General features: G+C 47.2%; 1 protein-coding gene across 2 annotated transcripts in view; it reads left to right on the plus strand.

The window, feature by feature from the left end:
- The window catches only part of Dock5 (dedicator of cytokinesis 5), a 173,160-nt gene extending 157,915 nt beyond the window's left edge, over positions 1-15,245 (plus strand). For both annotated transcript variants that reach the window (XM_050121846.1, XM_050121845.1), the window contains exons 45-52: positions 606-782; positions 1,975-2,058; positions 2,873-3,010; positions 4,319-4,485; positions 8,333-8,501; positions 9,430-9,568; positions 10,241-10,341; positions 10,938-15,245. In XM_050121846.1, the coding sequence (XP_049977803.1) occupies positions 606-782; positions 1,975-2,058; positions 2,873-3,010; positions 4,319-4,485; positions 8,333-8,501; positions 9,430-9,568; positions 10,241-10,341; positions 10,938-11,042 (1,080 nt within the window). In that variant the 3' untranslated portion in view covers positions 11,043-15,245. The remainder of the gene's footprint in view (positions 1-605; positions 783-1,974; positions 2,059-2,872; positions 3,011-4,318; positions 4,486-8,332; positions 8,502-9,429; positions 9,569-10,240; positions 10,342-10,937) is intronic.
- The last annotated feature ends 1,641 nt before the right edge of the window (positions 15,246-16,886 follow it).

Here is a 16,886-nt window from a genome sequence, read left to right on the forward strand (position 1 = left end):
ACTCTGGAACACCCAGGCACAGGTGGCTGTCCTGTGTGGTGCGTGTGCTCTTATCATTATCCGGACATGTTTCTGTCCGGATACATGTCCGGACATGTATCATTATTCGAACATCTTGAGTTCCTGCTAAAGCTACACGCTCCTACAAGCTTTGAATTGCAGTGGACCCCCAGAATATGTGGTTCCGTATTCTCAACGACTTAGCCAACCATGGGTTTCTCAGCTGTGGACTGTGTGCTGTGTATTTAGGTCTAGCAGAGGGGCTTCTATTCTGTGTATATACAGACTCTTCCCCTGGCTTATTCCCTGGATAATAGCCACCTCTATAGCTCTAGTTTCTACCAGTCATCCCGAGATGAGTTAAAATATATGGAAAACCAGGTGTTCTGGTGCAAACCTTTAATCCCAGCACCTGAGACCCAGAGACAGGTAGATGTCTGGGAGTTCAAGGCCAGCCTGGTTTACATGGTGAGTTACAGATTCTTCAGTATTATGCTCCTGCAGCTTGTGGGTAATTTCTCTCCCTTGAGAAGAAGGATCAAGTTTGTTCAGTCTTTGCAGCGGAGCTTATGACAGGTCCTTCTCCCATGTGCTGTATTCCCCAGGAAGAAATCAGCCCGTTGGAGAATGCCATCGAAACCATGGAGCTGACCAATGAGAGGGTCAGCAACTGTGTACAGCAACACGCCTGGGACCAGTCCCTCTCTGTGCACCCTCTCTCCATGCTGCTTAGCGGCATCGTGGACCCGGCTGTCATGGGGGGGTTCTCCAACTATGAGAAGGTAAGTCCAGCTCCCGGCTCTCACGAGACGAATGTGCCTCTTTCCTCTGGAAATACACAAGGGTTGTCCCTGGCCTCACACTGTCCTATGAAATCTTGATGAAAGAGTGCCAGGCCCTGGTGCCTCATTCTGTCCTCTGGAAGACGGCTCAGGGTAGTTCCAGAGCCCAGGACACGCTTCCACTGAAACCGCGCTTAGGAAGAGCTGAGATGCTTTATGTAAACTGAATGTCCAGGACTCTCCAGCCTGACTTGAGCCAAGTTGTACAGATAAAAGACAGTTTCGGTGTGTATAACTTACTGGTGCTGAGATAAAATACTATGACCAAAAGAGTTTATTTGGCATATGGCTCCAGAGGCATTGAATCCATCACGGCAGGAAGGGATGGCCGATCATCACGGCAGGAATTGGAAGCTAGCAGATTGCGTTTTTATCCATGCACAGAAAACAGAGAAAGGGGGCAGGAAATGGGGTAAGCCTAATTCTCGAGTCTCATCCCAGTGTTGGGCTTCCTCCAGCAAGGCTCCACTTCCTACTGGTCCGTAACCATCTGGGAACTGCCACGCAGCTTCATGCATGTGCTAACTGCATGCTACATCAGCTACTCCGAAATGGCATAAGAGCATCCTGACCATGAGATAGGATTTGCTAGAGTGTCATTTATAGTGGAGGTCATGATGTCAGTCCAGGTGAAGGACAATTGTTAGGGACAGGAATCACAGCTGTTACGGTGCATGTTCAGTGGCTGAATATTTGGGGAGTCTTCTTGGATATAAATATCTGTGTGGCCAGGAAGCCCCTTCCAGGAGGCGGGAGATTGGATGGCACTTCTTTTCCATTTATACACAATAGCCCAGACGAGTGAAGGCTCTGTCACCTGTCACTCTCGTGCCTTTCTACTGGCCGCTGTATGCTCTAAGACACAGGTCCCCTCTCTGAGCTGCAGGCGACTGCATAGTGAGAAAGCTTCCCAACTTAGGGGATTAAGGGAGCCATCCCATATATAGGCAGGAATTTAATATACATTTCTGAATCATTCACTGTGCAGTAGAGGCTGTCCTGTGAAAGGGACGAGTTTTCAGGCAGACCTTCTATCTCTGCATAAGAGGCTTCCTCCCTTCTGAAGCTGGCCGCCTCTCTGCGGCCATTAGGAGTGTGTCCTCAGTAACATTTGCATGTGCTCCACTTTTAGGCTTTCTTTACGGAGAAGTACTTACAGGAACACCCTGAGGACCAGGAGAAGGTGGAACTGCTCAAGCGACTGATCGCCTTACAAGTATGTACCCAGGGGGGCGTGCAGCTGGCCAGCTGTGCACAGTACTGTCCAGGGGGTCCACTGCACTTGGCACTAAGACAGGCTCCAGAGCTCACATGTAGCTTCAGGCCGCTTCCTGGCCTCCCTTTCTCTCTCAGTCTCTGTCCTTCTATCTCTGTCTCTCCTCTTTCTTTTTCCTTCTGTGCATATGTGTGTGGGCATGTGCATGCGTGTGTATGTGTGTGTGTGTATGTGTGTGGTGTTGAGGAGCTAAAGCAGGCAAATTTCATAAACTTACTGACCAGTCATCCTAGCCTCACTGGTAAGTTCAGGCCAGTGAGAGATTTTTTTTTTCTTAAAAAAAAAAAAAAAGTGGATGGCATCTGGGAATGACAGCAGAGGTTGTCCCGTGGCCTCCATATGTACAAGCACACATTTACACACATACACACACACAAACACACTGGCACACACAGGAATTCTGTAATCTGGTTTACTAGCCAGTGTTTCTGGCTGGCACATATGGGTCTAATTCTTTTGTCTTATCATTTCAATAAAAACTTCTAGAAAAGCAGCCATCAGATTGAGTCTAAGACCAGTGCCTACCCCAGTGGTCAGTTGTATTCGTCCGGCCAGTCAGACTCTCTAGTCTTCGGCTCTTCTCCGTTCCTGTGTCGCGGTCCCCAAGCCCCGATGGAAAGGAGGCGTTGCCGTTAGATAGTTCTGTGACTGTCACTTGGCCTCGCCAACTCCATCCCACCTTGCCCCAACCTCCAAATCTAGATGCCCCCTCTTCCCAAACCACGCCTCATCCTTTTCATGCCCTTCCTTCCAGATTCCTCTGCTCACGGAAGGGATCCGCATCCACGGGGAGAAACTGACGGAGCAACTCAAGCCGCTGCATGACCGGCTGTCTTCGTGCTTCCGTGAGCTGAAGGAGAAAGTAGAGAAGCTCTATGGGGTCATAACACTGGTAAGCTTTGTCTAAATGGCGCTCACGCTTCCCCTTGGTCTCTCTCTGGCTCCGGGTTCCAGATGCCAAATGAGTCACACCGGCACAGGTGTGGCGATACCTGTGATGACAGGGAAGTGGGCAGGCAGGAGAGAGCATGTTCCCCCTTCAGTCGTCAAGCCATCCTGCAGCCATAGAGCCTCAAACCTGACCAACTTTCTCAACAGAGAGACCTTGTTAAACACGGACAACTGACTTCAGATTCCAGGGATGGGGCAGGGCCCAAGCTTCAGGTTTAACAAATGGCCAGCTACACTGTTCATCCAGGTGGCTGGCTGGCAGGCCCTCTGAGAAGACTTCCTTGGTCCACACACTGCCGGTTCCTTCTGCCCTGCCTAATTTTTATAGCTTTTCCAAATCTTTTCCTACGTTGATAAAAGCTCGGTTGCCAGACCTTTTAAGGGAAGGGAGGATTGTAAACTGTATTTTACGGTGTGTGTGCACCTAACTGAATTCTCTGGCATCTTTGGCACACATCCTAAGCCTGCGTCATAGCGAGTTTCCTCCCTGCCTCCCCCAGGAACTGAGGGGAAGCCTGGCACTATCATGTCCCCTCTCACAGTTGATGGTGTGATTGGCTTTGGTTCACTGCTGTAAGTCTTTCGTCCTTGACTTCCCCTTTTCCTCTTTAGCAGTCTTCTTGTGGTGAACCCCCGTCTTTCAAATTCTTTCCTCCAGTCAGAGCTCTGCCCATCCCCCCACTAGAGTTTCTCTCAGAAGATCAGAGTTCCCACTACCTTGTCGCCTCTTTCACTCACCCACGTACCCAGTCCTGCCAGGGGTGGTGGTGATGCATGTCTGTTATCTCCGTACTCAGGGGGCTGAGGCAGAAGGATGGCTGTGAGTCCGAGGACAGGCTAAGTTACATAGATTCTGTCTCCCACCCAAAGTGTCCGGTTCATTCTTCTTCCTGACACTTTCCCTCCCCCCAGTGCTGACTAGGTACGTGTGTCTTTTGTGCCCACGTTCCTGGACCACAAGACTGAGCCGTCCTTCAACCCACTATCCTCTATCATTGCTAGGATGAAGCCAATGTTAGCAAGCAAACTTAATAGAATACCACGTGGAGTCGGTCCTGGTAGCATTTGTCAGGAAAGTGCAGCATCCAGGGCTTCCCGAGACTCACGCCGCTTGGTTTAGGTTCTTTGGCCTCCTTAGACTTTGTTCTTAGGTCAACATTCCTCAGGTTCAAAAGAGCAACAGGGTGGCTGCCCCAAGCTTGCAGGCTTCATTGCAGGCTGCTGACTTTGAGGATTGCCTGTGTTTTAGCCACCCAGCTTGACAGAGAGGAAGCCGAGCCGTGCAGGCTCAATGGTACTGCCTTACATCCTGTCCTCCACGCTGCGTAGGCTGTCTGTCACCTCAGTGGCCTCCTCGGTGGTCTCCACTTCCTCCAACTCTTCTGACAATGCACCCTCCCGGCCAGGATCTGATGGGTAAGGCTGATTGTTACAGTTGGGGAGGGTAAGACGGTACCTCGTGACCTTAGCTTTGGGTGCCACGGTGAGACCTGTGTATCTGCACACCACTCCTTTGAGGAGACTTAGTTTATAGTTGTGGACTTCATTCGCTTCTCATATTCTTTATGAGGAACGTCACTGACAAAGCCGCTACTGAAAATAGAGAATGAATTAATAAATTAATATTTTACCACCTACTGAACACAGGTGCCTTCTAGACACAGTTTAATTTCTCCTCCTGTGCAACATTTTTAAAACACTTTCAAACTTGATTCGCTTTGTCAGTTAATCACAGAATAACGTGGTGCAAAATGCTAAAAGTAGAAGATGATAGAACACACACAACACACACACACACACAAACTCTTCATGCATGTTTTTAACGTTCAGGTTATTAGAACATCAGTAGACAGTTTCGTGTGTGTGTGTGTGCACGCGTGGATGTGTGTGTGTGTGTGTGTGTGTACCGCATGCACATGTAGATGTTCTCTTGCAAGCATGTACAGAGACCAGATTGGCATCAGGGTACCTTTCTAAGTTTCTCTCCACCTGATCCTTTGAGGCAAGGTCTCTCCCTGATCCTGGATCTTACCTGTGACTAGGCTGACTGGCCAATGAGCCCAGAATCCCCATCTTTGCTGGGGTTCCAGGTGCTCACTGCTTTGCCCAGCAGTTCTCACATGGGTGTTGGGTCCTCATGGATACTAGTAAAGACTTCAGCTCCTCACACTTGTACAAGTATTTTACTCACTAAGATACCTTCCCAGCCCCCAGATCTCATTGCTGTCCCTGGCTCCTAACCACCAGTACCACCTCAGAGCTGAAGTGGGCTTTCGGTTCCTACCAGCCCCCCACTCTTCATATGAATGCGTGTTCTTCTCTGTGCTTATTCAGATGGCATTCTCTTAATGTGGCTCTTTTTATTTGCTGTGTCTTGACAAAGACTGTCCCAGAATGCAGTGCGCCTCCTTTGGGTGCAGACATCCTAGTGCATATCTACACCGTGGCATCCTTCACCAGCGGCCAGCCAAGGGAGAGCTGGCTGAATTCAGTTCTCCAGTACTTTTTCAACTGCGAGTGCAGTTAAGAGAAATGTTGAGAGTCACTCCTTTATGTACATCAGTTGATACCGCTTTTTTTTGTCAACAAATGAACATAATTACGGGTTTGCTCTGCGAGGATGGAAAGATTAAATTATCTTGTTCAATTACAAAATCGAAGTACAGAAGTTTGTTCAGCAAGTGAATTAACGAATGAATAGGAAATGCTAGGTAAGTCAGTAGTTCAGATGAAAACTGTAACAACTGGAAAATGCCCTGAGGAAAGATTTGGGCATTTCGACTATTAGATAGGTAGGTAAGTGGGTAGGTAGGCAGACAGACAGATGGATAGATGTTGCTAGTATATGAGAAAATGATAGATGGGCTCCAAAGCTACAGAGAAACCCTGTCTCAACACCCCCCCAAGATAGATGGATATTGCTGAAATGCAGTAAAATGATAGAGAGAGATAGACAGATAGATTAGATAGATAGAACTTTTAAAAGGAGAAACTAACTTGAAATGAGATCAAGAACTTTCAACCATGTGTTATGGCTCATGCCTGTGATTTCAATACTCAAAAGGCTGTGATAGGAGAATTTCTGAAATTTCAGAGCTATTGTTCTGTTGCTGTGGAGAGGCACCATGACCAAGGCAAATCTTGAAAGTATTTAATTGGAGGCTTGCTGACAGTTTCAGAGAGGGTTATTTTATTATCATCATGGGGGCGGGGCACAGCGGGAGCAAGGTGGCAGTCATGGCACTAGAACAATAGCTGAGTTTTATCCTGATCCACAGGCAGAAAGACAGACAGACAGAGTCGGAGGGAGACAGAAACTGATAATACAGACTGGCTAGTGTGGGCTTTTGAAACCTCCAAGTCCACCCCCACTGGCACACTTCCTCCAACAAGGCCACACCCCTAATCCTTTGCAAATAGTGCAACTCCCTGCTGGTTCAGTATTTGCATATATGAGCCCATGGGACCATTTTTACTCAAACCATCACAGTTAGAGAATGATGCCTTGACTAAAAATAAGAGCAACAACAAGAAACCTAGACAGAGGAGCTTGGAGTGTGAAGGCACATCTGCAGAAATGTCAGTGCTGCCTCAGACAGACCTCCCCAGAGTTTCTCCTTCCTGTGTTCTCATAACTAGTAACAATACTTAATCCTGGGAGACCTAGAGTATTAAGAGCTTAAGTGACCTACTAAGCACATCTACTAATGCAGATGTTGCCTCCTGACTGGATCCTGAGTCAGTCAAACCATCCATTTAAGAAATTGTGAGAGAATTTGGAAATCTGAAGATTGTGTATGATGAGCTTGAAGATTGGCTGTCTGATGAGATTGGGGAGTGACTCAGTCGTAAGCATGATGATGGGGTTGTGGTTATGAAAATGAGACCTTGTCTTATAGAAATGCCCTCTGGAAATGTGGTAGATAGGACAACTCTCAAGTAATTTAGTAAAGAGCGAGGGCTGTAATTGGGTATGTAGACTAAACAAGACAGGCTCTGAGTTGATCTTTGTTGATGACAGGAGACATGTACATGAGCTTATTATCCAGGGTTGGGTGTGTGTGTGTGTGTGTGCTAAAACTCAATAATAAAATGTAAAAACCAACAAAAACAACAAATAACAAAAACTACCCAATCTATTTCTAAACCCTTGAATTTGAGTGATCCTCCTGCCTCAGCTAGCTGAGTAGCTGGGACTATGGGCATCTGCCATCACTCTCAGCTTCAAATACCTTATTTTAACTTATATAGTAATAAATGAAACCAAACTTGAAGATTTTGCACTTTTTTTCCGTGAAATACCCACTTACGTTGTAATTTCTAAAAATTAGGCTCCTCTTTCTACTTTTGGATAGTAAAGATACCTGCCTTCCATCTACAACATGTATGTCGTGTCTCCATCTCTCCCCTCTGTGTGTAGAGTTTGATCATGATGCCGAGTGGACCCGTTTTCATTATGGTACTTGGAAATCTATTATTATGCCTAGAGGACATTTCTCAAACACTTGCTGGTGCCAAATGTTGTCCCGTTTTTGCGGATAAGGAGCCTAAGATGCCGTGCCCAGGTTACCCAGCAAATAAATGCTGCAGGCCCTCCAGCCCCAGACCACGAGCTGTGGCCCCTACAGAAGCTAGAGATATATGCTACTCTTTTACATATGGGCTCTGTCTTTTATCACTATTTACTCTATAGAGTAAATAGTGGTGGGGCCTGAGGAGGTGGTTCCACCAGCAAAGTACCTACTGCAAAGTGCCTACTGCATGCGCTTGAGGACCTGGGTTTGAATCCATAGCCCCACATCAAAAGGAGATGTGGCAGCGCACATACATAACCCCAGTGCCAGGGTCGAATAGAGACAGGAGGATTCTAACAGCAATCTAGCCAAATCAGTGAGCTCTGGGTTCAGCTAGAGGCCATGTCTTGAGAAGGCGGAAAGTGATAGGGGAAGGCAACCAGTGTTGACCTCTGACCTTCACACGCATGCTGACATGCCTACATGTGACCTGTACCCATGCACATATTCACAAGAGAACAAATATTAACACACGGGAGGGCAGTGGTAAATATTCACTCGTATTTTCTCTCTTTCGAATAATAACCTCCTTTCTGTACGTTTTACCCTGAGTTGTTTGTCTGGTAATTGGACTCTGAGAACTTGGGAAGTTAGGTGACAGTGGTGTTGAGGGTCTTGCTGGTGCTTTGAAGTAAAGTGTATCATTCTGGGATAGATAATCCGTGACTTTTGACCTTCCGGACTGACAGGTCTATCCTGGAGCCACTGTTTGAGCGCAGAGCTTCTTCAGGTGCTCGAGTTGAGGATCTGCCAACCAAAGAAGATGGCGAAAACCGGATTAGCAAGTTCAAGAGAAAAGACTGGGGTCTGAGCAAGTCTCAAGTCATTGCAGAGAAAGCGCCAGAACCTGATACAATGGTAAAAGGAAAAAAAAAAAGAAAAACGAAAGAAGAAAGAACAAGTGAAAGCAATCACTGGCGGGCACCACTGGGCGGGGCACTCCTGGCAGGGGGGACCACTGGGCGGGGGACCACTGGCAGGTAGTCATTGGCGGGGCAGCACCGCCTGCCCCTCAGCCTGCACATCTTCATTCACTGCATAGCAATGAGTCACAGCAGCCTGTGGTGACGTCAAATCACAGATGGCAGGAAGAAAAGTTTCAAGTCTCCAAGTCAATATTGGCACGAGATCTCATACCCACAGCGTAAACACGTGGGTGGCACTTGGAATTGCGGCTCTTGCCACCGTGTTTCGCGAGTCGGTGCAAACCTTTTCACTGCACTTTTTAACGTTTGAAAAAGACACTTTTTGCCTCACATAAGCCACGCCAAGTTAAGTGTTTCTGAGACCCACTTTTACTAAGGGTCAAGGCTGCCTGCCTCCAGCTTAGATGGCACAGTGTGTGGTCAGAATCAAGCCAGGGGCCAGACCAAAAGCTATCTGTGTTTCAATGTCATTCTCGACAAGTATGTACGCCGAGTGCCTGCTGTGTGACAATACAATGACGTTGGAGACGGTAGGGAGAGGGGTCAGTAGGTAAAGGACTTGTCACACCGAGTGTGAGGATTGGGTATAATAGCCTGCACGTGATTTCAGCGCCTGGCTAGCCTAACCCAAACATGGAGCTTTAGGTTCAGCTATATAGGGGAGAGGAGTAGAAGAAGATAACCCATGGCCCTACCATGCATGTGCGCACACACACTTGAGAACAGAAAGGAAAAGGCCCCTTGGAATTAACTAAGCCCTTCTGCTAGTTTCTGGCATTTAAGGCTGTTCAGGGTATCACTGAGGTCTGCCAAGTCCACCATGAAATTTTAAGGTTTTCGGTTTCCCTCTCTGTTTTCAGAGCCCGGGTAAGAAAACACAAAGGCCGAAGAGTCTGCAGCTGGTGGACAGTCGGCTGACACCCTTCCACAGTGCCTCGCCCCTGCAGCCCGCAGTCTTGAGCCCACCTCCACTCACTCCCAAAGCCACGAGGACCCTCAGTGAGTCTTTCTGTGTCTTCTAGATTCGTTCTCCTGGGGAGTGGAATACACCTGTGAATCTGGGCAAGTCTTAATCAAACGGGCCAAAGATGGGATGAGGCTCTTGCAGAGTTGATTCAGTGGCCGTTGGCATCGTCAGAGGACTGGGCTTTGAGGCTGAGCTTATTTCAAGCAATCCTGAGGGCCTGCCCATCCCTTCCCAACCACAAGTCACTTACAAAGTTGCTAGACCCTTTCAGGGATAAAAAGACAGACCCATCCTGTATGCTGCTATTAATCTAGAGCCAGGCATATGTAGCACTGCAAACTCAAAGGTTCCCATTGTAGGGAGGATGCATCCTGCAATTGAGTCAAGAGTTCCTACAGTCAGAGCCTACTTATTGCCCTAAATACTTAAGAGTCCATCGGAGAACAGTTTCCTAAAGTTAGAAAATGTTCTTCTTCCCGGCTTAAGAGTAAACACTGGAATTTAGCTTCCATTTGAAGCTGTCTGGGGAATCAAAGGCAACCATGGTTGGGCAGGGTGCAAGGTCTTCTCCATTCTTTCCGAGGAACCTCCAGACTGGCTACAGCAATGCGTATGAGGCCGGTATAGGGGTGCTGGTGGCAAGCATTATTTTTATGAAAATCCTAAGTAAATCCTTCACTCTGTCTCCTTCGTATCATTTCCAGGCTCCCCATCTTTGCAGACAGATGGGCTGAAGGCTTCTGTCCCTCCTCCACCTCCCCCCAAAAGCAAGCCATATGAGAGCAGCCAGAGAAACTCAGCTGAGGTAAGAACCTGCAGGTTGCCGTCAGTGTGGCCACCAAGCACCATCCCTGAGGAGACACCACTGGACGTCCAGTCTATGTAGAGGAGAGGCTTTACACACACACACACACACACACACACACACACACAAACAGCCACACTCGGTAGCCAGTGCTTGGCTCACTTCCGAAGCCTCAGGGGATGAGAAGGGAAATATGCCAGAAGCCGGCTTCATTTGGTTGTGGGACTGAAGGAGGCATGTTCTCCGCTTCACACACGGGTGGTGAGATGAGTGAGTTCAAGTTCACACCAAAGTGTCACTTCTGAATGACAGGTGTTTGTTCTGTAGTAGCCTCAGACGGGTTTCATTCCTTCTTCCAGTAACTATTTACTGAGTGCTTCTTAAGTAGATGCCAGGTACCTAAGTGTTGGTGATGCAGCTCTGTGTGTGTGTGTTCAGCTAGAGAGAACAGGCCAATGAGTGTCATTCCCTTTCTGTCTTGTATAGACAGTATAAATGCTCATGGGCTTGACCATAAATCGATCTTATGGAATGGGAGCAGGATAGGTTGGAAATACTTAAAGGACTGTTTGTAATCCCAAGTGTCTTCTCCCCAGATTGCACCTCCCCTGCCTGTCCGCAGAGATGCCAAAGCCCCACCCCCACCGCCTCCAAAGGCTCGAAAGTCAAGCATCCTCTCCTCTGAGCCAGGCCCTCAGTGAAGGTGTTACTCACGCTGGCTCCGCACCTCTGAGTGCCTTGGACCAATGCAACCCGAGAATGGCCCCCAGAAAGGGTGAGCTACCATGCAGGACTCCCAGCCAGCACTGCTGTCTGCAACGAGACGATTCTCCAGCCCGGAACTGTTTTGTCCGTCTGAAGGCCATGTCACCTCTTCTTTAGCCCATGGAACTTCTAGAAATGGCCATCTGTATGCAAGACGTTCAAGCAAGTGCTCCCCTTTTTCCACGATGGCATGTTGGCCTCAAACACTGACTTGCTGGGTCTGTGGATACCTCCGCCAGCTATCCTGCAGTGACACAGCACTGGTAGAGAGGAGAACAGCCCAGCAACTGACTCCTGAGTGGATTTCCAGTTTGCTTCTGAACTGCTGTGTTTAAGACTTCCTTCCTTCCTTCCTTCTCTCCTGTCTGCATCCCTAACCTCCTGAAAGAGCCAGATACCAAGGACAATCTGGGAGCCGCCATGGTTCTCTTTCCCTAATGTCTACTGCCTCCTTTGAAGGAAAGAGCACCTGTGTGTAGCAGAGGTGGGGCCGCTGTCAGGTGAGGAAGGCATCTCTGAGATCCCGAGGACTCACATCCTGGCACTCTCCTGACAAAAGGCCAGAGAGTCCCCCCACCAGGCAGCAATCACATGGTGCCTTGGGTTCCTTTGAAAGTCTTTTGCAGGCTCTCATCCTCCTCTTTTCTCTAAGCTCAAACCCTGGGCTCTGAGGGACCTAGGAGCCATGGTTCTTCCAGCTACATTTCCAGGCCCTATTGGCCCGATGAGGTGGTCCCTGCCTGGTACTTGATTTACCATGGAGAACACAGTGCAATAGTCCCTTTGATTATTTATTCCTCTTGATCATAGAATTAATCTGATTGCTTGCTAATGGTACTAATGTCCCTATTCCTTTCAGAAGGAAAAATTAGGGTGACTTGGATGCCCAAGTATTATGTCTATACAAATGACCACAAGGTGTACAAATGTTTTGAGTTAGATGGGTTTTAAAATTCACACACACACACACACACACACACACACACACTCACCTCATTTTGTAGGTAAGAAACTTGGAGCTACACATAGAAAGTAGACTACAGGCTTTTCTAACAGCCCAGCTTGCTCACATAGGATGTACCCAAGATAACACATAGATCCAAAAGACACCTCTACAAAGTCCTGAGTGCCTAGCCCCCTGCTAGAATGGTTTCTGAGAAATTCCAGATAGTTCTATCAGACATGGGTGTTGATGGCAAAACTAAAATCTCCTGTATGGCTTGGGTCTACCCTGGGCATTCTAGAATTGGTCGGTGGCCTTGTCCTGAGTCTGTTCTTCCAGGTTCAAGGGCGCAGAGGGATTTCAGCTGGGAGACTGCCCCTGCCCACCTGCTGCTCTCTTTGCAGAGCTCCTTTCTACACCGCCTTCCTTAAGAGAGATGCACCTGGTTCATCACCGGGAATCAAGGAAGCAAAAGCCAGGGATGTGCCTGGCACAGTACTAGAGAAGCTAGTGTGCCTGCCCTAGAAATGCCATGCGGACAAATTGCCATTCTTTACTTCTGTCAGGGAGCACCCACGTGCGATCATGGAAAACACACAGGCTCTGACATTTTAAACTACTTCAGTCAGAAATGCAAAGGTGTTGCCGTTAACGTCACATTTGAAATCCTCTGGGCGTTCACCTTCTCGGTTTCCAAAGTGGAGACATTATCTCCATATGGGCGCTTATGGGGAACCATTAAGATGGAACGGGTCGTGCAGTCAGTGACTCTCTTTCCTCTCCTGGACCTGGGTAAGATTTGATTTTTCTTCAAGGTCTATGAGCGTGAATTCAGGTGTGCGTCTCTTCCTTGAAAGGTGGTGGCCTTGGGCACCATTTGCATGGAAGGGCTCTTAAGAGTTGAAGATCATTTGAAGGGAAAAGATCCAGAGAAGCAGGAAGGTCCCAGAAAGATGATAGAAGCAGGAAGGTCCCATGGAGCTTGGGGCATCTGAGAAGAAGGATTTGAAGATGTCACTGTGCTTTGCAGGCTGCTGTGGAAACACAGAAGCTGGGTAGGAAAAGAAGAGCAAATGCCCGGCCTGTTCTTGAAGATTAGTAGAAGTGAGTCTTGAGTTTGGTCTCTGAGCAGAGTTGGACCTGTCAATGCCCAGAGGTGCACCCTCCCTTCTCCCCTACTTTTTTTTTTAGTAAGGCATTTTTTCCATGATTCCCTGTGCACATTAATGAAAATAATAGCTTTCTGCTGCCTTGACACACAGGATTCTGGGTGATGTTGTAGGTACCGATTTACAGGGCACTGGGAGACTCACTTCTTTGGGAAGCTGTCTTAGGGTTTCCATTGCTATGATTAGCTTGCATCAAGTTGACATAAAACTAGCCAGCGCAGAAGCCAGACTTCATTTGATTAAAAGAAAAATCTTTATCTGTCCTAAAGTTGAAGACTGCAATGGTGTTAAATATAGAAGGGACAGGAAGCAGAGGGCAGGAAAAACCAGTTCTTACTGCCCTTGCTAACATTCCTGGAGTGTTCAAAGGCCCTGAAATCAGCCCTGAGATTGTCACAGTCTTTATGAATGAATGCTGATTGGTGGCTTGTGAGTTCGTGGTATTGTTATATTGCTTTTTTTTTCTTTCCCTCTCTTCCATGGTAACTGCCTTGCTTTGAGACTGTTTTTGTTTTTTTAAAGAAAGATTTCATTCAATACGCAGTTGCTGAAGGCCAGACACAGACACAATACTTGCCCCTGGGCACACTTGATATAAACAACCTGCTATGCAGTTCACTCCGGTATGCTATTGAATCGGAAAGTCAGTGCTAGATGAAGAGGAAAGCCCTAAATAAGGCTGCTTGGCAATGAGTGGCCTCCTCCCTCCACCTCCACCTCCACCCCTTGCTTGACTCCAGCCAGGGATGCCCATTATACCCTTAGCCACACTGCAGATCCCTTGGATCAAACAAGGCGTCTTCCAAGAGCTCAGATGGAATGGTCACCACCCTTGTCACTGATTCCCAAGCTGACTCTTTCCCTTCCAGTTACCCCCAGATTAAGGGGCACGTTTTCATTTTGCAATTCAAATGCAGCTTATATACAGTGAGCACACAAGTCACAGGAGTGCAGACAGACATCCTTAGATAGCTAGACACGCATGTGACCTTTTCCCAGACAGACATGGCGTCCCTATCCCAGAAGGGGCTGAGTGTCAGTGTCACGAGTCTGTGACGTGTAGTTAGGAGGTCCTTCCCAGTGTGTGCCTTCACCCTTACCCTTCTCAGGTAATAATGGGAAGGGGATAAGACCCACCCCATCAACACAAGATGGCAGAGATAATGTACCACATCACAAGTCCATTTCCTTGTCTCTTACATATTTGATACTGTGTGGACTTGGCCAGGTTCTTTCTGTCATGGCCTTCATGAGTCTAAAGGAACAAATGAAGCGAGACTTCTGCCCACAGGTTTTTGCTGTCTGAACTGGAATCCACATTTCTCATCCTCCACTGGTGCTTAGAGCCTCCCAGGCCTGGCTGTTATGGACAGAAGATTTTAGTGAATATTAATGAGTCTCCCATCTATTTTAGGTATTGGTACAAACTGTCCTGATCCTCTGCAGCCGCGGATGGATCATAGTCTTCAGGGTCACCCACCTGGCCTACTGTGCCTAGACCTCCAGTCCCCTGTTAAGGATCACACTTCCTTGGTGTGCACTTTGGGAAGTTGGCGCCTACTGCTTTCCTGGACATTTTCATTTCTCTCTACATATGTTACTTAGAATTAAATTGGAAGGGCTGCAGATGTAGCTTGCTGGCTTAGCTCATGCGAGGTCCTGGGTTCTAGTCTTGGCACAGCAGAAGCAGCAAAAAATGGAAAAAGTGCAGCTTCTCTTTGGTTGGGTTCAGAGTCCAACCGTTAGTTGTTACCTGCGAGAGGAATCGTTTTCCCTCTGGGATATTGACTTCTACTTGACTCTTCAGACCCTGCCGCGGTTGGTCTCCCACATACATGCCCAAGCTCATCTCTTAGCCGCCTCTTATGGGTTGGTCACCCAGAGTCCTGTCAAAATTCCTCACCACGATTTTATAAATAATTGGATTTCATACACGGACAGTTAAGGAGATGTGTGTTGAAGACTTTTGTTCATATTTGCTGTTATTTATTTTGTAAATTAAAAATGGAAATGTATTTTAAAGTTTACTATGTGTTTAGCTTGTTTTTGGTTTTAGATGATCATGGACTTAATGGTTCTTCCCAGTTGACAGCTTCTTCAAGACGCTTCACCCTCGGGGCCCCCTCTGGCTTATCTCATGACAGAGCCTGTTGGAATGCATACTGTGGGATCCCGGTGTCCGTCTTTCACAGAACTAATAAAACCTGCAAGCTTGTCATTTCTTTTTGCCCCGCCCACCCATGCATTTTGTTGTCTGAGCTGGGTTTTCTGAAGAGAATGTCTTTCATGTGTGCAGGTTTTAGGTGTGTTCTTCATGGATAAATGGGCACGGGGAAATGGGGAAATGAAGCAAGAGGAGCTAAGCTGGCCCAATTGAGCTTACTTTTAACAACTAACAATGCCCAATTGTTGGAGTGTCAGAGGATCTTACCCTATGTGCTTATGAAAAAATATAGGTGGCTTTCATCCCCGAGGCATGAGTGAATGTTAGGCTTGGTGCATTCAGATTAAGAAATTCTACTTTTGCCTGCTGTCAGAATCTTTTGAGTGTTATTACCCTTGTATAATTAATATACAATTAATATACATATATATTGAGGTACACTGAGGTGTAAAGTCCTCAGAGGGAACAATTTGATATTTAGTAAGAGTAATGTTTTTACTCTTCTCTACTCCACTTGATCTTTGGGGCCATCCATGGATTAAGTGGACCCAGTAGACTTGCAAACTGCCATGCGTCATCCCAAGTCTATACCAGCAACAGCAGCTGAATGAACACATTTTTATCCCATGCAGAGAATTCATTGCTGGCTCAAAAAAAAAAGTTCCCTAGAGATGGTGTTTGACAGCAGAAACTCAATGCTCCAAACACACGTATAAATTAAGAAAGTCTGTTGCTTTTTTTTAAAAGATATGTTTGTTAATAGCAAGTTTGAGGCCAGTTTGAGCAACATGAGACTGTCTCAAACAAACTGAAACATTCATGAAGGATGGTAGACTTTCACTTGCCAATCACGGTATTTTTTAAATATAATCAAGTTCACATTATTCCATGGGCATTTGCTGAAATTTGAGTTTTTCCATTGTTTCCATAGCTACCTGGAAGTTTGTGAGACTTGTGTTCACATCCAGGACCTCATGAAGTTGCCACAGTAGAACCAAGCCAAACTCTCCCATAGCTCAGCTTCATTGGATGTTCTTTGTTCTGCAGTTTAGGGCGTGGTGAGCATAGATCCGGCAGAACTGAGTGGGTCTCCTAAACCCTGAGCCTTGGCTTCATCACCTTAAATTGAGGACAGTCATGGTTTCCCAGCTTGCTTGAAGATACACGTGCATGTACATCTAGCATGAAGCCTGACTTTGTCCTTGTGGGGGCCGAAAGGTAGTCCAGGAAACAAGGGAACACCAGGTTCTGTCTCCAACAAACTATGCACACTTTTGTTTCTTACGTTAAATTCAAAAGTTCTCAGGAAGGAAAGCTGTGTAGGCCCTGGTCCCTGCTACGGTTAGCATGTGTCGTGTCCTAAAGAGTCACATTCTGGAAGCCTGTTCCCAAAGCCATCACACCTTTAAGAAGAGGTGGGTCTTAGGGTCATGATGAGAGCACCCTCAAAATGGACTAATGGCTGTCTAATGAAAGTGGGTCAGGTCCTGGGAGATTAAATCAA

Source organism: Alexandromys fortis, unplaced genomic scaffold (genome assembly GCF_014885135.2).
Source record: "Alexandromys fortis isolate MF-2015 unplaced genomic scaffold, M_Fortis_MF-2015_v1.1 scaffold_203, whole genome shotgun sequence".
Taxonomy (NCBI): Eukaryota; Metazoa; Chordata; class Mammalia; order Rodentia; family Cricetidae; genus Alexandromys; species Alexandromys fortis.